General features: G+C 43.0%; 2 protein-coding genes across 2 annotated transcripts; one reads left to right on the top strand and one right to left on the bottom strand.

Moving 5' to 3' along the window:
* Positions 1-3701: 3701 nt before the first annotated feature.
* coro6 (coronin 6) lies at positions 3702-12522 on the top strand. Its single transcript, XM_061086168.1, has 10 exons — positions 3702-3899; positions 6436-6558; positions 8309-8438; positions 8541-8719; positions 9609-9728; positions 9862-9966; positions 10079-10224; positions 11045-11102; positions 11834-12061; positions 12400-12522. Exons 1-10 carry the CDS (start codon positions 3702-3704, stop codon positions 12520-12522), a joined length of 1410 nt encoding a protein of 469 aa, XP_060942151.1.
* A 996-nt stretch (positions 12523-13518) lies between these two features.
* Positions 13519-20262, bottom strand: LOC133019889 (von Willebrand factor A domain-containing protein 7-like). The gene is made up of 15 exons (XM_061086477.1): positions 20083-20262; positions 19699-19971; positions 19526-19619; positions 19301-19435; positions 18270-18456; positions 18004-18179; positions 17762-17874; positions 17550-17666; positions 16942-17145; positions 16724-16856; positions 16185-16334; positions 15723-15815; positions 15379-15641; positions 14994-15290; positions 13519-14011 (listed from the first exon to the last, which is right to left on the bottom strand). The coding sequence occupies exons 1-15, from the start codon at positions 20260-20262 to the stop codon at positions 13586-13588; spliced, it is 2841 nt and encodes a 946-aa protein (XP_060942460.1). The 3' UTR covers positions 13519-13585.
* Positions 20263-20505: the final 243 nt, after the last annotated feature.

Genomic DNA, 20505 nt, shown 5'->3' on the forward strand with positions numbered 1-20505 from the left:
GCATCTGTCTATTTTATAGTAGTAGGTCTTTTTTTCTCCTCCTCGGAAGTGCGCAGGCGTAATCCATCCTCCTGGCATTTGGTATACGGAAGTGAACAGGGAGACACTCCCAATGACGCTATAGTTGCTTGGCAACCTGTTTACTTCAAGAAAATCCTTGAACCAGCAGATGCAATGTGGGGCAAAATTGTTGTCCAGCGAAGCAAAGAATATTATGTTTCAGCTATATCAAAACAAACCTGACTGTGTAAACATTCGGATCCTCGAAACCAAACAATGTCACAAAATTAAGTCAACAAAGTCTCTCTGTCCGACCTCCAGAACTTTATCAGACAGCTCCTGGAACTCTATGTGAGTTTAATGAATCTGAGGGAATAAGCCTTTAATATCAGAAGTTAGAAATGAGTGAAGGAGTGAAAGATTCATTATTAACACTAAGCAGCAGTTATTATAATCATTTGTATGAAGCATTATATCCAGCTAAAACTGTTCCTATCTTTATTGTTAGAATTCTGTCAGCCACAACCTATAGTTAAAAATTAGAAGTCCCAACAAGTGACTCTGAGGGACGCGTTGACCCCCCCCCCCCCCCCCCCCCGGAACAGGAACGCGTCACGTTTCCCTGCACTCACAGACCCGGTTCCAAAATAGATGGACCCCCCCCTTCCACCCCTCCGCCCCCTCCACCCTGTCCTGCCCCGGTCCTCCGGCTCGCTCCCCTCTCTCTCCTTCCCTTCCGAGGAGCGTCACGCAGTTGTCCAGTGCGCAGCGTCTCCTGGAAGCCGGATCATTCTAAAGGGAATAAACCTCCACCACCACCCCCACCAGCAGCAGCAGCAGCAGGAGTCGGAGGAGGACGAGGAGGTGGAGGAGTCAGATCCCCGCAGCAGCAGCAGCAGCACCACCCGGTTCAGAGACGTCCAGGGAAGAGGGGTCTCCCCTTGAGAAGAGGTGAGGACCCCCTCTCTCTCTCTGTGTGTGTGTGTGTGTCCGTGTGGCTGCTGCAGGGAGCACAGCCGCCCCCCCCTGTCCCCAGAACAGGTCTTACATGGCAGCTGGGGGACACTTAAAGAAAAGACTGTAAATTACCACCCCTCCCTCTCCCCTCCTCTCTCTCTCTCCCTCTCTCACAACCTCTGTTCTTTATCTGCGTTTGTGCGCAATGGCTGTTTTAAAATTTACGAGTCGTTCATTACGCACGGTGCCATGGCTTCGTTCTGGGGCTATTTAGGAGCAGGCAGGCCGGAGGGGGGGGTGGGTTGGCTGGTGGGGGGGGTGGGGATGGTGGGGGGGGCGGCCCCGGGTGGGACAGTGCAGTCTGTCATGGCTATATTAGGAAAGTGGCAGTGTCATTCTTTCGCTTGGTCCCGACGCTCCAGAGCTGGTGCATGAGACCAATCTCACATTTCTGAAGGTGTCTTACTGTCTATTCTATAAACATTTTGTAGATTTTTATCTTATCTCTAACAGGTTCTATTTCTGTATGTGTGATCTAAATGTATTTTATATTGTTTACTGTTGTTTGGCTTTATTTGTTTTTTTATTTTTAACCTGTAAAGCACCTTCAAACCTATAGTAACTAAAAGGTGCTATATAGATAAACTTTATTATTTCTATTATTAGTTCAATCTGGGAGCCGGCTTCTTCCAGCTCATTCCTAATGTGTGGAAACCATCTTGGAGAGAGTTGAAGATTTTATTTCTTTCGAATCCACTTTGCTTTTCTTCATCGTTAATGTTTTTAAAGCATTCTCATGTTCAATCAGATTATAAATATACACATAGATTATTTAGTTTTTAACTTGTGCCCAGGAGATCGTCCTTATCTGCAGCTCCACGTTGAAAAAACAAACACAGAAGTAAAATCCTATTGTTGCTACAACAACTCACGGACACAGAATCAATACAAATATTTATAGGCTTTGTAGGCCGGAGGTATTTATAGAGGTGTGTATGATATTGTGTGTTCGGCCTGAAACGCCCCACAGCTGGCCTGTTTGAAATGGTCGCTGGAATGTAAATCTCTTGATAGTGGCGAGCGTCCAGGAAAGCAGCTTCTCATCACTGTGGTGGAGTCATGGAACCGGGAGGCTTCACATCTGAGTTTGGGGAAATCTCCCAGTTTAAGCTGTGGTCGCTGCATCTTCCCTTCCTCACTGACACGCAGGAGAAGAACAGTTGGAGTTTATAATCATCCACGAAACACGAGGATGAACTGAGCTGCTCTTATCAGGCGACTTCAGGGACGGATGCAGGCCTACTTTTACTTTAAGGGATTTAATTGTGTCCTCGTGGAAGCCAGTGCAGTCAGGGAATATATGTTTGATCAGTTTTTAAACTGCACTCTCATAGGGATGTATCACATGAGTGTGTATTTCTAGCTTCACCCTGGTTGGTATTGTACCTTATATGAAGTACAACGTTTTATCAGCTCTCTGTGTCTTAGTGTTTGTCTCTGATGTTTGGCCGCCACATAGCGCGCAGGGGGACAATCACCTATTAATAACCACTCTGATGGTCGTGTACTGTTATAGAATAACTCCTGTGATTCGGAGGATTACAGATTCTCTGGCCTGTGGCCTGTGATCTTCAGGACAACAAGTGGTCAGTCAACGACCAAGTCTAAAAACACACAGCGGAGTCAATATGTTCATCACTCGATGACTAACAAGTGGAAACAAAAACATTCACAATCTATTTATGAAGAGTTGCTTTAAAATCCCATTCAACAGGACTCTGGGGGGGTTTGATTAGGTCAGATTGAGAGGGAACAAACAAACCAAGTGGATCCTGATTGGTCCACTGAAGGAGGGGACACAGTAAATAGATTGAAGACATTGTATTGTGTTGTTGTCGTGGAGCTAATTGGGCAAAAAAACAAAACAACAACTGCTAAAATCCTGACGAGAAATAAAAAAAAGAGAAAATATAATAATATTATCAATTCATGGTCAAGTAATCAAGTAACCTACTGTAATGACCGGATGACGAATATAATATGAAGAGCAGATACTTACTTATTCTCACTTTGGTAGAATTATATTTAACCTTTGATTTACTTGCTTTGGTAGTTAAATTGATGACAGGACTAAAAATCTATATGTAGGTAATTTTATATGAAGTGTAGTTGAGTGAAAAGTTGTTAATGATGTTTACCTCTGGAATTAGCAAATGAAATTAGATGGAAAAGCACAGTAAGTATCTCTAATTGTTGTGAATGTACTTTCCACTGCTGTGGAGGGAGATCTGTGTGAGTGCAGTTTAACAGGGTTTGTCCAGTAAATGTAATTATGAGTGAAGTGGAAAACAAAGGAAGAAGTGGACTCAACCAGTAGCAGGACACACACATCTATCTGTGTGATGCATCTTTCAATCTGAATGAATAAAAACACCACAGGAGAACGAAATATCATGTGAACTTTCACAATACAATCTGAAAGCATGTTAAATGACACGTTTGTCTTATTCCAACGCTGTTGTTTAAAGTGGTCTGCAGTATTTTCAAAGTAAAATGAGTCACTAATTCATTTTTTTGAGTTGATGCTGAAATGTGTAAGGATAAAAGTTTAGTTTTTTCTCTAATAGTCTTTTTTCCATTCATTGCATCCTCTCACTTCTCCCTTCCTCTTTCTAACCTTCACCACTGCTTCATCCTCCCTCCTCTCCTGCTCTTCACCTCTGTCTCCTCTCCTCACCTCAGCCATGAGTCGCAGCATCGTGCGGCAGAGCAAGTTCCGTCACGTCTTCGGCCAGACGATGAAGGCCGAGCACGGCTATGACGACATCCGCGTCTCCCGGGTGACGTGGGACAGCTCCTTCTGCGCCGTCAACCCAAAGTTCCTGGCGGTCATTGTCGAATCCAGCGGGGGAGGAGCGTTCCTGGTCCTGCCCCTCTCGAAGGTCAGTGAGGTCGAAGGGGAAACTCGTCCATGTCTTCAGAGTTTAATTACTATGGAAACAGTATTAAATATTCCTATTTGTTTTTATTCAAAATAAGTGGAAGGAAGTGGAGGGGAACTTTACAGGAAAAGAAAAAAGTATTTTTGATTTAAATGGACAACCTGTATTCTTTTGTAGTTCAGTGCCCAGGAGCTGTTTGGATGAATCCTGACATCACTTCTGTTTCTCTGATCTCTGTGTATTGATCTGTTCAAATGGAAATATACGATCCACCTGATATGATGCATTTCTCCAAACAGCTCTGGCCGGAGGTGCTTTCAGATTTCTTAACTAAACATTGCTCCTGTTTGGATTCTCATCATCAGAAGCTGATCAGTTTGTAAAATTTAGGGATGAGTCTGTAACAGAAACAAAGCTGTGAGACATAAACAGGGCAGAGTGAAGCAAAGACGCAGCTTCTAACTGCAAATAATTTACTGTAACAACAGATACGTCTCATCCTCTGAGGTTCCGCCCGTTGGGTAAATGTTGTTCCTAAATTCTTAAGTGTAATTCCCTCAGAAAGATAGTGGGATGGTTATAAAATCGAGTTCATTTAAGAAATAACACAACATGCAATATTATTATGTTCTGGTATGTTTCCCTTCTGATAGCAGAGGACATCATGTTTTGTCTGGGCCCTATGGGACAGACGCCCTGATCACTGAAACAGAATATAAAGCGACAGGAAAAGCAACAGGTTGAGACAGATCGGTTCAGCGTGGTGTTGAAGTTCATCATGTAGACATCAGAGTCTTAAAATAAACACGACGATGGACACGGCCACAAAGACGAGACGCAACTTCAGTTTGTGTTTTGATGTGGATGCAGAAATGTTAGCAAATGCAACTTCTGAAATTAAAACAGATAACCAGGCCTGTACATCACATTTAATAGATTTTAAAGGTTAAAATAGGGAAATAAATGTGAGTTCAACATGATAAAAACCTAGGATCTCTATTTATTTATATTTAGGAAGGACGCCCTGAATATACAGTGACAGGTCGAGACAGATCAGACATTTAAAGCCTCGATGGTTCGGCGTGGTGTCAAAGTTACTCTTGCATCATGATGATGACAACATCGCTTTAAAATAAACGCCATGATGGACGCCACAAAGACAAAACTAAACTGCAGTCTGTATTTTGACGGGGAAGGATTGGGAAATATAACCTGTATCTCCCTGTTCAGTCAATGATGCTGCAGTACGATTTTTTTACATTTTAGCTTTGTGTTTTAACGGCCGGTTTCACTGAGCTGCAGATCACAGCTCGAGGAGGAAATCTCCAAATAGCTGACGACGCCGCTGCTATCAGCCAAGACTGCAACAAATGATCTGACCTGTCCCGAGAGAAGCTTCCACTCAGCAGATTTCAGTTTGATCCGCACTGAGTCCAGGGGCTGGAGTCACTTAAGTGAAGAAGCTAATTGAATTACACGAAAAATGCTGTTATATTAAAAAACTAAGATAAATAGTTGTGGTGTTTGAAAAATATAAATAACATGCTTACTTTATGTTTTAAACCACATGAGTATATCTCTGGTGTTATTATCGGACTATACAAAGTATGATGAGCACTTTTTTCTACTTTATGAGATAGTTTAACAGTTTATATCCCGGGTGAAACAAGGTGACCGACGCAGCCGGGATTCATCAGCGTGTGTGGTACTAAAGTAGCAAGAAGACGCAGAGTGATTCACCGTTTTTCAGAGACGCCGGGAGGTGGACGTGATTATATACTGGAGTCATAGTGAAAAGACTCGTGCTAATAATACACACCGACCTGCATCTCCCCCCCTCCGGGTCCCCAACAGGCCACAAGAAAAACTCCCCTCTCAACGCCTCGTCGCTCGGATATAAATACACACTCCCTCGGGGTGTGTTTCTGCTGGTGTGTGTGTGTGTGTGTGTGTGTGTGCAGGGTTACATATCTCAAAAGCTGATATGCATGTTCACATGGACATATTCCTAGATATCAAACCCTATATGCATACTATCGATGTTACTGATTATCTCCCCTCATGATCAGTTTTTCTATCGCATAACTTTATCATATTCAGCCGAAGGAGTTTCCTACTTGTTGAGCTGTGGTGGCTTTTCTTTTAAGGCCTCCTCGTTCATCGTTGTCTGAAGGTTTGTTCCTGCTTTTGGAAATAGTAGAGGAGAAAACAATTTGTCACCACTAGGCCCATTTGTATAAGTTGTCAAAAAGTTCCACAACTGAACTCTGTCTGTTCAGGGGGACGTGTGAGACCATGAAACGCTGGGGAGCAGCTACTGAATGAACCAGTTTACAAACTTTCACTCTGAACGTATTTTCCTGTTCCTCATTGAAATACTGAGATGTGTAGTATTGGATGTTTAACCTACACTTCATGACGTTTTATCACCTGTTCATCACTACTTCTGTCTCCTGTCATGAGGAATGTGTGAATGTTTGTGGCGAGTTGTTTCCCTCACTCACTCCTGTGTGTCTGTGCTGCTGGTGTGTTGCAGTCGGGTCGTGTGGGCAAAGACTACCCGCTGGTGGTCGGCCACGCCGGGCCCGTCCTGGATATCGACTGGTGCCCGCATGACGACAACATCCTGGCCAGTGGCTCGGAGGATTGCACTGCAATGGTAAGTGTGTGTGTGCTGTGCATAAAAGTGTGTGTGTGTGTGTGTGTGGGAGGGAGAAGTTGCTAATGCATGTGGAGGAGTTTGTTGTTCGGTGACTCAGGTAACATTCATAGTTTGTCGCCCGCCTGAGTATAATGGCCATAAGGGACCTGGATCAGTGGAGACATCGCTGCGTCTACCTGTCTGTCTGTCCGCCCACCTGCTCTGCCTCGTCTCCTCCTCTTCATCAGTCTGCTCGTCATACTTTGTCCTCCACAGGTTGGTCACAGGCTGGGGTCTGTCCGCAGCCGTCTCTGTCACAGCTGCTGATGTTAACACAGCTGCTGACCCTGCTGCTACTAAATGTCCTAGTATGAGTCAGTAGATTTTCAAGAGACATTTTCAGCCTCATTGACAGATAAAATTACTAGATAATATGATCCGTCATTGGCTTATATCTGCTTTTTGCTTTATGCTCAACTGTGCAACATGTCAAGTGTAAATCATACAGAATTATTTTAGTTGGAGTTAAGACAACGTGTCTCTGGTCTCAACATGGATCTGTGCATCAGTTCAGTTCACACTTGTTCACAACAACACCACAGGAATGATCGAATCGCTGCCTCTCCTATGGCAGCAGCTGCTGGGATGTTCTCGCTCACTTTGTGTGTGTGTGTGTGTGTGTGTGTGTGTGTGTGTGTGTGTGTGTGTGTGTGTGTGTGTGTGTGTGTAGTTTATGTGCAGCACACAGACAGACAGTTGCAGCTGTCCGGTCCTGGCTGTGTAACCACTGTGCAGTTACAGTGAGGCCATAGCTGTGATGTCAACGGATCATTGTGTCATCTGATGAGCCTCATTAGAGAGTGTGTGTGTGTCTGTGTGTAGTTTGTGTTCTCGATCACACAGCATGTGTTCAGAACGAAACACCTGTTCGTGTAACAGAATGCCATGATTTGCTTTTCACAATAAAGGTTTTATATGAAGTAATGTGACATGTTGGATCTGTGGTGAGGGTTGTAAGAACTGATTGGTCAAAGGTCAAAGGTCAGCATCAAGAAAATATCTATAAAACACGTTTAGGATATTTCTGCAAATAATTGAGCCAGAGAGAAAATCCAAAACATATTTTAATCAGAAAATGCTTCCTCAGCGTATGACGTCACATTATGTATTTAAAAACTCCCTTTTTAAGATATCTCTGCATCTTATAGGAAAATAAACAGGATCTAAAGGTTATGTGGATTTAAATAAATAATAAATTCCTTTAAATAAAGGACTGATGTCGGCCTGACATCAAGATTCAAGATTCAAGATTCAAGATTTTTATTGTCAAATGCACAGAGATAACATGAAGCAGTCACTGTCAATGAAATGCTTGGGTCACACACTCTCTTTAAGCAATGCTCAGTAATTTCAACCCAAAAAAATAAAATAAAAATAGAAATAGTATAAAATAGAATAAAAAAGAATAAAATAGAATAACAATGAAATAGAATATCAAAAATTTTAAATAGAAAATAAAATATATACATCTAAATATATATCTTTACAGATGAATGTTCAATTTGTGCAGTAGTGCAAATATTCATCACTATGTAGTCAGGAAATGATGTCATATATCGAAGTAATGCAGTAACTATTTCAACCAAAACATCAGAGACAAGATCCACAGCCTAGTTAAATGAACCAGTAATTTGTAATCACATGGTATAAATGATTTGTTATCAACATTACAACACTGGCTCTTCAATCCGACCTCCCTCCTCTCCAGGTTTGGCAGATCCCAGATCATTCTCTGACCCGCCCCCTCTCCGACCCAGTGGTGATCCTGGAAGGACACTCCAAGCGTGTGGGCATCGTCACCTGGCACCCGACCGCACGCAACATCCTCCTCACTGCGGGTAGGATATACACACAAACACTCTGATGTCTCAGGACACGCACACAATTCAGCCTCCGTCCAGACGTCCATCTTTTTACTCTGCTCCAATCGCCCCCACCAGGCAGTGATAACCTGGTAATCGTCTGGAACGTGGGGACGGGCGAGCCTCTCGTCTCCATGGACGACCACCCGGACCTCATCTACAGCATCAGCTGGAACCGAAATGGCAGCTTGTTCTGCACCACCTGTAAGGACCGACGGCTGCGTGTCTGCGACCCCCGCAAGAGGGAGGTGGTTGCGGTGAGTGAGTAGAGCAGGGGTGTCAAACATACGGCCCGCGGGCCGAATACGGCCCGCCAGGGGGTCTAGCTTGGCCCGCCGGATACAAGGCGTGAATGAAGGGGGGGATGAGGAGAGACTAGTGTATATTTTAGGTCTGAAAACTCTGGCAGCTGACAGTATGAGACCCAGCAAATTAAGAAGACACTTAGAAACATTACACCCCAGTCACATGCATGTGTTATTTTTGGTTGAACTTCATCATCGTTGTAACAAAGTGATTCTAATTTAATTTATTGTTTCTCTATTTTTGAAAAAGTACAGATTGATGGAGGAATGTAGTGATAAATAGCACCAAAAGTACTTCAATAAGGTTGAATTTAAGCAAAGTTGAAACAGCTTAACAAAAAAATAAAGCCTGTTTTAATATATCTGTTTCCTACCATTATTGTTGTGGAAATCGTTGTTAATGATTATTGCGAGAAATAATTTAAATTGATCAGACATTCTCTTCACATATATTATTTTATTATCAAAATGTGATCTTTGCAACTTTGTTATTCAGGAAGTTTGTACGACGTAACCCAGGGCAGAGGGGCGTGGCGGCGGCGGTGAAAGAAACGGGGGGGGGTACGAGGCTATTATGCTATGATTTTACTAGTCTGGCCCACTTGAGATCAAAGTGGGCCGTATGTGGCCCCATAACAAAAATGACTTTGACACCCCTGGAGTAGAAAATAAACATGAAATACAATATAAATAAATAAAATGTGATACAGGTCACAAGACAAATAGCAGAGTAATGTACAATTCAACTAGAGGATAAAAGGTTAAAAATGAAACATTGAAAAGATATTTTAAGCCCTAAGTTGAGTTTTTATAGTAATGTCTGTCCTGGGCTGATCTACAGGAACGTCTGGCTCCGCACGACGGGATCCGGCCGATGAGAGCCATCTTCACCAGAGACGGGAACATCTTCACCACCGGATTCACCAGGATGAGCCAGAGAGAGCTCGGGCTCTGGGACCCGGTAACAAACCATTATTATATATATACTGCTCATGCATTATCAAAAAGGGAAACAAATACTATATGTGCACATTTATATATACACGTACACAACAAAATATGGGCTCCCTTCAATGTTGTTTGATTCTCCACAGACGAACTTCGAGGAGCCGATTGCCCTGTTGGAGTTGGACACGAGCAACGGAGTGTTGTTACCATATTATGATGCCGATGCAAACATGGTCTACCTCTGTGGGAAGGTACACAGAATTTAAGTGTAATAATATGTATAGACACGTGTGCATGTGTGTTCATTATGACAAGGCCAGCCTTTTATTTGTGTTGTGTGTGTGTCTGGTTGTGTGTGTGTAGGGGGACAGCAGTGTCCGTTACTTTGAGATCACAGAGGAGCCGCCCTACGTCCACTACCTCAACACCTTCAGCACCAAGGAGCCGCAGAGGGGGATGGGCTTCATGCCAAAGAGAGGAGTGGACGTCAGCAAGTGTGAGATCGCCAGGTAAGAACCAAACTGTGCCATGAATCAGACCACAGCTCGTTTGATGGGAGGTAAAGAGAATAGGAGAGGCAATATGTCGCTCGAGGAAGTTTTTCAAGCTCTAATCCAGTTTTGGGCCTGATGACAAATCCATAGTATTATGAGATTTGACATTCAGCAGGTATGATATTGATGTCAACAATCATTAGAGGTGTTTCTCATATTTTATGTATCTTATTACCTCTGTCCAGGACTTGACGGTTTTAACCTTCCCCACTGATTTGTTTCTGATTACGCAAAAAACTATTGAGCACAATTTGTTGGAAGGATGAAACATGGGTCAGAAAAGAATCCAATCAATTGTGCAGTGGTTTCTAACAAACATTCGGGAATCATTTTTCAGCACATTGTAAGTTAGGGCCTTGATCAATTTAGATTCTCTTAGATGTCTCAGGAAATAATTTGTGGATATTGTTGAAAAAGAAACAGGCACATTTAAATGGTCTGCATTTATATAGCGCTTTCAAAAATTTGAAATTTAAGTGAATGGTAAGTATGATTTGGTGTGATTTGGTGCAACTTAATTAAATTTAAGGCAACTGTTGGCAGGCGTAGTGTCATTCTAGTTTGGTCAGTGGACATGTGAGTGTGTCACCCTCCGGCCTAAAGGTTAATGGAATTCATAAGGACATATAATTGTGATGCAGTGTCTTCAAAGCCTGATCATCTTTTATTATCCCCTACAATTATCCCCCAAATGTATACGTCGGCTATATCCAATGAATGCAGTCCTGTTATATTTACTCACACTAACACAATCATTATGTATTAACTCTCTCAGGTTATTCAAGCTGTTGGACAAGAAGTGTGAACCCATCACAATGACAGTGCCCAGAAAAGTAAGTCCCGCTGACTCACTGATCAAACCTCACAACCGAGCACAGATCATTTACTCAACTACTGTAATTTTTAGATATTTTTACTTTCATATATTTCAATTTTATGCTACTTCCTGCTTAAATCTCACGAAAGGTCAGAGGAAAATATTGTACTTTTCACTTCATTTGTTTTTTCCACAGCTATAGTTACTAGTTCTGCTCAACGCCACATTCTAATGACATATTACACAATATAAATCTGGCATATTGCACAATAAATACATTGTATTTGTATATTGTTATTGTGAGGATAATACTTCCATTTCACCACATCTCCTTAGTGCTGCTACTTTTTGTGCTGTGTGTCAAATTTATACACACAAATTGAAATTCAAATCAGCTCCAACTTTATCAGCTACAAACTTAATGTTCTGCTCATGTCAAGACATTTTTTTAACACGGACGCTGCAACAAAATGTAAGTATGAGTTAGTTTAATTGCAAAGCGAAATCTCCTGTACTTTTACTTATGCAATATTTTCAATACAGTGCTTTTTATTGTTATTTCAATAGTGAGGTGTTTTTATTTAGCTGTTTAGTGGATTTTTAAATGATTCCCATTCCCATTTCACAATCTGTTGACATTTCCAAAGGACTAAAAGAAAAGTGAACAAGAGATAAAAACAAAGAAAATTGGTTAACCCTGCAAAAGCAATCACTGTCTCATCCTCTCCTTTTCTGACCTTCACACAGTCGGACCTCTTCCAGGACGACCTGTACCCAGACACAGCCGGGCCCGAGCCCGCCATGGAGCCCGAGGAGTGGATGGACGGCCGCGACGAGGACCCGATCCTCATGTCCATGAAGGAGGGCTACGTGCCGCCAAAGAGCCGAGAGCTCAAAGTGGCGAAGAAGAACATGCTGGACTCCAGACCCACCACCCGACGTAGCCTGTCCACTTTGGACACCAACAGCATGCCAGTAAGTTCTGTGGCTCACCTGTTGTAACATTACACCGAGTTGATTTATCTTTGCGGTCTATAACCTGAATGCACTGTTACTCCTGACCTCATCTGTATCTCTGTTTGACCCTTTTCTGATCATCTCTTTTCTATTTGTACCCACAGCCCACTTTATTTTTCCAGAGCTCCCTTCTTTGTTTTGATTTAGTTTTGTCTAGTCGCTCACTGTCCTTGACCTATTTTTCCTCTCTCCTTTCCTTTATCCTTTAATTTCCCCCTCCCTGTCGCTGTCTGTTTTCTTTCCTTCCTCTTCTGTTTCCCTCCCCCCCTCCTTCTCTCCACTCTCCTCCTGTCCAGCCTCAGTTGCTCGACAGGTTGCTGGAGGAGATTCAGAATCTGAAGGCCACAGTTTTGTCTCAGGAGAAGAGAATCTGTGACTTGGAGAATAAGCTTTCGCAGTACACCAATGGCACTGCCTGATGTGCATGTGAACTCACCCTCTGAAGAACTGGTCTGAATTTCGTATAAACACATTTCCGTTGCACTGTCGAGGACCCGCTCCCCTACATACTCAGATAACACTGTTGTCCCTTGAAAGGTGCCATTTAAGGGCAGGAATTTGGACAATCTAGATGCAAACTGACTGTGTAACACTTTTTAACAACAGACATCCGTATCTCAAACACTTTCTGTCGCTGATTCAACATAATCCCCACTCTGGTTTTATGATATTGTACCTTTAATGCTATTGCAAAGATATTTTGTTGTATTAACACCAGTTAAAGTGATTTGACAAGAGAAGGGTGCACAAGTGGACTGAAGAGGCTGCAGGTTAGAGGGACATGTGCAAGTTGTGATAAAGGTGTAAAGTAAGTGGACACTGTTATCACTTTTTTAAATAAGTTTCTTCAAAAAATATCAACAACGGGATGGCTTTTGTTTGTGTGTAAATTTAATCTTCAAACTTTTCCATTTACATGGTAGTAAACATACTGGTACCGCCACTATGTCACCATTAACATGCGTACGAGAGCAGTATGTTTCTCAACACATGTATTCGCTTCATGACCCCTGACCCCTGTCCCATAATCACTGAACAGTTGATTTAAATGAGCCCCTTTGAAAACTTTTCAAAATGTAAATAGTGAAAAAGGAAACTGGACAGAGATTGTTGAACTTGTAGCAAAATGTGAAAAGCAACGCTTGTTTTCTGTAAAGTATTATACATTAGACACTATTATGACAACAATAAATTTCTTTTTTTTTAAAGAAACAAAATGTCATTTCCATTTGTTGGTGGAGCATACACAGGGGAAGCAACAGGATTTCTCTCCATCAGGATTCACAGCAGGCGGATCACAAAAGTCCTCAGACCTCATCTCTCTGAGGAAAAACTACTTTTACAATGCAGATGAAAATCAGTTTTTAATGTAAGATTGCAATCATCAGTATTGCAACCAGCTCTACTTTAGAAAAGGAAAAAGAAAACACCCTGTGCCCAAACAATCGGGACCCATCAGATTGCAGTTATGCAGCAGGTTGGTCAGAGCTTTCCTGGAGTCACTGAATCCCCCCCCACATTCGTAACATGGAGCCCAAGCCCAACCATGCTCAGGAAAAGAAAGAGTGACTGAGTGACTTTGGTGGATGAAGAGAGAGCAGCTGGCGGATTCCCTGTGAGAGAGTAGAAACAGAAGCCTACATTTCCCACCCGATCCACAGTCAGCAGCTCCATGTCAGGTGAGCAGCAAGACGCCCTGTAGGACACCAGCATTATGTCTGCATTGCCAGCGGCCTGGCTGGCGTTCAAGGACCCGTTTCCTTGTTTGAGGCTGACGCGCTCGACACCCGTCCCGTCATCCCCGTCAGTCACCTGCACCAACAGCTCCCACGTCGATGAGTTGCAAGCACCAAAGCACCGGGACTGCAAGCTGAGCAGCTGGCACACCGGCTTGGTGAAATCGGTCACCTATGAAGACAAGAAAAAACAGATGACATCACTGAGTTAATATATTAATGAATGTCATGGAAAAGAAAAATGTGTAATTTACTACAAAATAAAGGGTATTTAGAAAAGATATTTCTGAACCACCAGACATGTGTGGCCCACATGACAATTTAATCTGAGCTGTCAACCAGGTCATGAATACAAAATAAACCACGAAAGTAAATCTCATGAAGGGTAAAGACAACAGAAAAAAGTAGACAAACATGTCAAGGTGGTGAAGATCCAATGCAACACACAGCTTTATTACCAAGAAAAGAAATGTGAAAGTCATACCACACTTCATCAGAGAAGTGATAAAGCAACTATCTCTTTGTTCAAAGTGAATGATAAACCAGGTGTTCCAGTCTCAGGCCTCTGCTGGAAAGATGCTGCCAAACCGGATGAGCTGTGAGAACGATGCTCTCAAGTGAACTCTCTTTGTTGGAGACACAATCCTACGCAGGCGTGTTTTACAGTGTCGAGCACATCGCTAACAAGCTGCAGCCTTTTACAGTCAAATGTATTTGTTGCCACTGTGGAGCTGGTAGAACCAAAGAAACTAAAATTGTACCAACAACCTCTCGTAGCAGATTACTGATACGAACCGAGATATTGAAGAAACCATTGAAATACACTACAAAAAAATTTCCAGACAAATCTCACAAATTCCAAAAGATCAAGATCAAGATCAAGAGAGTTTAACAAGACGGAGGAATTACTGTCTTCTGATCTGTGTGATGATAATTCCTTTGAGAAAGTTGTTTTGGCTGATACCAGCTGGGAGTACCAGCATCATCATCACTATCATCTGACATCAGACAAAGACAAGTGCTGAGTCATTAAGTATGGCCCGAGAAGGAGGTTGTAAAACACTATGGAGATTGAAAGGTCCAGTGACAAATGAGTATTGACATTTTTTAAAGAGAAGTAACAAGCTATATATCGTTTTTTTACTTTGTCTTACCGTGTTAAGAACCGAGAAACGCAGCATGACGTAGTTGGTGTCAGCGCCCCCTGGAGCCTCGGCCTCAATGGTCAGGGTGAAATCAGTTCCAGATGGGGTGTTGAGCGGTGCTGTGATGTTCACTGTGCCATCGGTACTGTTTCCAGATACCAGGATTAAAGAGGTTGGAGATACTGAGTCAAAACGTTGTTGGTTGTGGGTGGCTCGGATGGTGAAGTTTCCCCCGGTTCCACCGGTCGTCACGGTGAAGGGCACAGAGAATAGTGTTCCTGGTATTAGGATGGGATTTGAATCGGCCTAAATACAGAGAAAGGATAAAGTATTTGTAGTGAATAAATGCTAATGTTTGAAATACAATCTCTGATGGTCTTGGATGGGTACTCACGCTGATAGTCACATTAGAGGCTCTGAAGTTGGTAGGTGTTTGCCTTTGGAAGACGCCCGATGAAGAGCTGCCAACTTGCCCCTTCACCCGCACCACAAACTCCTCCGACGGCATCTGGTCAACCCGGACCAAGAAATTTCCGCTTCCCTGTGACTCCACAACTCCTTTTACCTCATTTGACCCACTCGATTCAACCAGGGTGACTTCCGTCAGCTTGCCAGATTTACTCCCCGTCAAAGTCACCAACAAGGTACCGTTCACACCTTTTAAAGAAATTCATTTTTATCTTGTTTGACTTAATGGTGTTGGCGCATCATCAAATTCCCACTGAAGCATTCCTTTACCAGCTCTGGGGCGTGTGTCAAGTGTATCGTATCCAGCGAATGGGCCCTGCGACGCCTCCACGAAGTCCAACAGGAAGTCAACAGAGCTCTGAGCTAAGAAAAAGAGAAAGAATAAAACAAAAAGGTGAAGTAAACCACCACCTACAGGCAATTTAGAGTCGCTGTTGAACCGAAGCTGCTTGTCTTTTGACTGCGGGAGGAAGCCGGAGTTCCATGCGAGATTACAATGAAAGATTAAGGCTCTAAGGGAACAGTAGCTGAACCTGATGTGGTATCTCAAGAAGGAATCTCTTTATAACTTCAGCTGCATTTCTCAGATATGTGACAAGAACACAAAACCTTCCTGCACATATCAAGCACACAGGAGAACTCGCTTTCTGAGCTCCAAGCCACATCAAGGATTCAGCTTTAAGTGTAGGGATTGATTTTGTGATATATCTTAATCAACCATGGATTTCTCACCTATGACCTTCAGAGTGTAGGGATTAGTCGACACCATTCTTATTTCCCATTGTCCAACTTCTGTTTTTATACGCAGACTCAGGTAGTTTCCCACTGACTGCGACGAGGTGATCAGTGACCCTGTTGCGTCGGTGCTTTGCTGTGATTTACCTACAAACAAAACCAAAACAGCTCGTTGGTAAGAAATAATGCAGCAATAATATGTGCACAATCTCCTTTTTGTAAAAGAACAGAAATGCAAAGTGTGACGGTTACAGTTACATTCACACCAGACCACCTCACAAACCTTCTTGATTCCCGTAGAAAACTTAAAACTTATACTCTTATATGTCTTAGAATTACTGTTTTGGAAGAGAGAAAGAACTTTGAATAAATTAGGAAAATGCATTTGCTGTCTGATGATAACTGCGATTACACGGAAATAGATAGACTTGACTCCAAATCGTTGCTGCTGCTTTGCTCCATGAAACAGCAAATCTGCATATGGTGTAATTTGTGGAATAGTGGAGTAGTGTATGTATTTAGAGAGGCAGTATTACCACTGGGGCTGATGAGAGTGAAAGTGACAGATCGCCCGGTGATGTAAACCCTCGGGTTTGTTACAGACCGATCGACCCTGAAGAAGAAATTCTCGGTTTTGCCCGGGTTCCTGGCTGCTTGCAGGAGGGTCACCTGGAGAAATCGCATAACACCAGTGACCCAGCTGAGATCTTTGAGGTGACAATGCTGACCAGCAGTGAGATGGTTGTGCCATTACCAATGAGGAGCTGGTGGACTCTGTTATGATGCTGGTGGCCGCGGGGAGCTCAGTTTTTGTGACTTCAATAGCCTGACCTCCTGAAGCCTGAGCCAGGTCTCTGTACACCTGAGAGTCTGATGTGGCGATCGCCCTCTGTCTCCCCGTTTTGTTGCTCAGAATCCGACGATTGGTCACATTTGAGTCAGTAATCATGAAGTTAACCTGGAGAACAAAAATGTGAATGACATCATCGAGTCATGAAGGACTTAAGTTATGAGTGACGTACAAAACCAAGCAATTAACAAAAGCCGGGATTACCCGAAAAAAACCTACACAGACATGGAGAGGACATATAAGCTCTATACAGAAAAACCTGAACCAGTGTTTTAACCACAGACAGTGGTAACCGCTTTACCACGGTGCCACCCAAAGCAAAAACTAAACACGCATTGATATCCTATCTGGCCTGGAACCCGTCGAGATCCCTCAGGAAGAGCCGGAAATCGTGGCGAGGGAGAAGGACTTCTGGAAAACCCTCGCTAGCCCCCCAGCCCGGATAAGTGGAAGATAATTGATGGATGTTTTTTAGTCACATAAAGGAACAGAAAAGTGTATTCGTTACTCACCACTGTTTGAGTTCGCTCGATGAGTGCGATCACTGCACTTTTCAGCTGCTTGTCTTTAGCAGGCGCATCAGTGAAGACGAAGATCTCAGAGTTCAAGGGAGCAGCAGTTAGAGCCAGCTGAGTCAAAGCAAATCAAACAGTTAAGATGGTTTATAGTTAAGAAATTCAAGTCTTCTTAAAGTAGTTGAATCGACTCCAAGGCGTCAGCGAACCTGAAGCCCAGAGAGACTCATCTCTGCGTCGTCCCCTCCACCAGTTACCGACAGGGAGTTGATAACGTTCTTGAACACCTGCGGGTCTGTCGTCTTTGTCAACGGCCCGAATCCTGTACAACATTTGGAAACAGGAGAAAGAATTTTGGTTTCTACGATGAAACATGGAACTCTACTGGTTAACCCATGCCACAGTTTTTAATAAAAAGAATGTGCATCTTTTCAAAACAAAATCATCCCACCTGGGTCATTGAACGGTACAAGAATGTAAGTCGAGGGCTCGTTCTCCGTTCCCACTTCGCTGTTGATAATGGAGGAAGTGACACTCTGCACTGCCTCAATGTCATCACTCATGCTCTTTGTCGTGTCGATCACAAAACAAAGAGCTTTACTGGATCCTTTGGAGATTCCCAACATCCTGAGGGGACGTAGACAGATGGAAAAGAGATTGGAAAAAAAAAACTTTGAGCAACTGTGCACATTGAAACGTGCAGAAAGGGTTTCGTACTGGAGGAAGACTCTGTCGCCGGCGGCCCTTCGGACGTCATCTAGCAGCTGAGCGGTTGCAGCTCCGGCCAGGTTTGCTGCTTCAGTGTGGAGATGTCCGTGACTGGAATCAAACGCGTCTTTGTTGATTCCACCTTTAGGCTTGATGTTGCTTGTTAGATCCACCCCCCCTCCATGGCTGCATTTACCTGTACAACAAATACACTGTGAAAATAAAAACCTCGACTGATAACATTTTTGACCAGTTTTAAAATCAGTGAGCAGTAACACTAGAATTCTAAGTATTTAGAGTATAGATGTTTAAGTAATCAGGAAAGTTATTGTCGTAATATTTATCTGTAAATGTACTCTGCAGAATGTCCAACAAATTTGGGCCGGACCTTCTCCGGGGTTTGTTTTTCACACATGAAATACGCTCAACACAGTTATCTCTATCTTTGTTTGTATGTTGAATATCGTGTCTTTCATGTGTTTTCAAACGTCTTCATCGCGCCTGATCGCTCGCGGTGAACCTCCGGAGGATCTCCTGCTGCTGTCTCACATGGGCTCCTTTGGGCCTTACCGTTCCCTGCTGCAGTTGGCCTTATCAACAAGGCCCGGGACCCCCACCTGACTTGGACTTTTATCCCGCCCCCACGCCTCAAGGATGTGTTACATTAACACATATTATATTATATTGCATTACATTGCATATTTCAAATTGACATTGCTTTCTCCGGTTTTGCATTTTGCTCTCCTGTTTTGCATTTTGCATTTCACTTTTTACTTTACATTTTATATCTTTTTTCTTTTATATCTTTTTCTTTTATATATTGTTTTTTTTTCTTGTGTGTGTTGTAATTATTGTGTTTTTATGTTCATTGTATGCACAAACAACCAGAGCAAATTCCAGGTAGGTGTAAACCTACTTGGCAATAAATACATTCTGATTCTGATTCTGATTGAGTTGTATACTAGGGAGGCTGGCCTGTAATAGAGAGTTCTTGGTTATATTGACTGCGGCATGAATTGGTAAGTTAACAAATGATTTACCGTCTGGTTTGGTTGAGACCAGAGGCACAATACCAAAATAACCGGAGGTCAGTATCCCCTCCGCTATGACGTCCTCCAGAATGTTGTTGGTGCAGTCGTCTCCATCACAGTTTCGACATGTTGCTCTGCTTATGTCTGAGGGAAAGTTCATCAACAAGACATTTGGTTTCTTCTTTGAAATCATTTCAATCACACCCAGACTGCATTCCTCGACTGTTTCATTACCTGCTAGGTTTCCAATGCTGGTGTCTGGTCGGAGCAGATTAGAGTTTGGGAATTTTTTCCCCAGCTCCACCCAGTTACTATGACTGTAGAAATCCTTAACCAAAGAAGATAAGAGGTAATAACTCATCAAATCTATCTGAATCTAAGTGAGTAAACCTTTTAATGATGCAAACCTGTAATGGATGTAAAATCTCCCCCAGTTTGTCCCTCGCTGCCTCAAAGTTCTCTTGCTTGTCGCTCGCTTTGACGGCCTGGACTCCCTCTGCGATGATTCTCCTTCCTCGCACAAACATTTCAGCGTCAAAGTGGAAGCTCCCGTTGAGTGCATGACGGAGATCCACCCGGACGTTGTGTACTATGACAGATTTGACGGCTTGCTCAAAACTCCTGGAGGACTTTCTGGCGTTGCATGCAACAGCAACAGCCTCTGTGGTGTAAGGCTTTGACTAAACAAACACACACACAAAGACACACACACACAGAGTCAACACATACCGACATTACTAACAGAGACGTAGTAATTTCTGGTGCAAACTTCCAGGGCAGTGAACTCTTACAGGAAATGTGAAGTCTGTCCCTTCAGCTTGAGCCAGATCATGGCACACTTGCACAACAACATTTAAAATTGCACCCTCAGTGATTTCCATGTGACTCTGAGATTTCCCGGGTAATATCTTGAACCCATGAGCTCCAGTTTGCAGGAGCAGGAAGCACAACACGGCCAGCTCCGACGACATAACGCACCTGAGGAGAAACAGGTTTATTTCAGGTCTTTTTTGTTTGTTTAATGCCAATTAAAGGCATCAGTCATTTCCTGCTTTCATCAACAAAACAAAAGGGTGTGTTACATATTTCAAATGCCTCCACTGGGAATACTTCTTCATGCCCAGCGAATTTGGATTAAACAGACTGTTGACAGCAAACAGATTGATTATGGCGATCACATTTGACTATGTACATGTGATCACAAAATCTCTATA

The sequence above is a fragment of the Limanda limanda genome, chromosome 14 (assembly GCF_963576545.1).
Source record: "Limanda limanda chromosome 14, fLimLim1.1, whole genome shotgun sequence".
Taxonomy (NCBI): domain Eukaryota; kingdom Metazoa; phylum Chordata; class Actinopteri; order Pleuronectiformes; family Pleuronectidae; genus Limanda; species Limanda limanda.

Coding starts and splice junctions, on each gene's coding strand:
- coro6 (XM_061086168.1), top strand. CDS start 3,702: ATGAGTCGCAGCATCGTGCGGCAGAGCAAGTTCCGTCACGTCTTCGGC. Junction 3,900..6,435: donor TGGTCCTGCCCCTCTCGAAG/GTCAGTGAGGTC, acceptor GGTGTGTTGCAG/TCGGGTCGTGTGGGCAAAGA. Junction 6,559..8,308: donor CGGAGGATTGCACTGCAATG/GTAAGTGTGTGT, acceptor CCTCCTCTCCAG/GTTTGGCAGATCCCAGATCA.
- LOC133019889 (XM_061086477.1), bottom strand. CDS start 20,262: ATGTCGTCGGAGCTGGCCGTGTTGTGCTTCCTGCTCCTGCAAACTGGA. Junction 19,972..20,082: donor GGACAGACTTCACATTTCCT/GTAAGAGTTCAC, acceptor GTGTTTGTTTAG/TCAAAGCCTTACACCACAGA. Junction 19,620..19,698: donor AGATTTTACATCCATTACAG/GTTTGCATCATT, acceptor TCTTTGGTTAAG/GATTTCTACAGTCATAGTAA.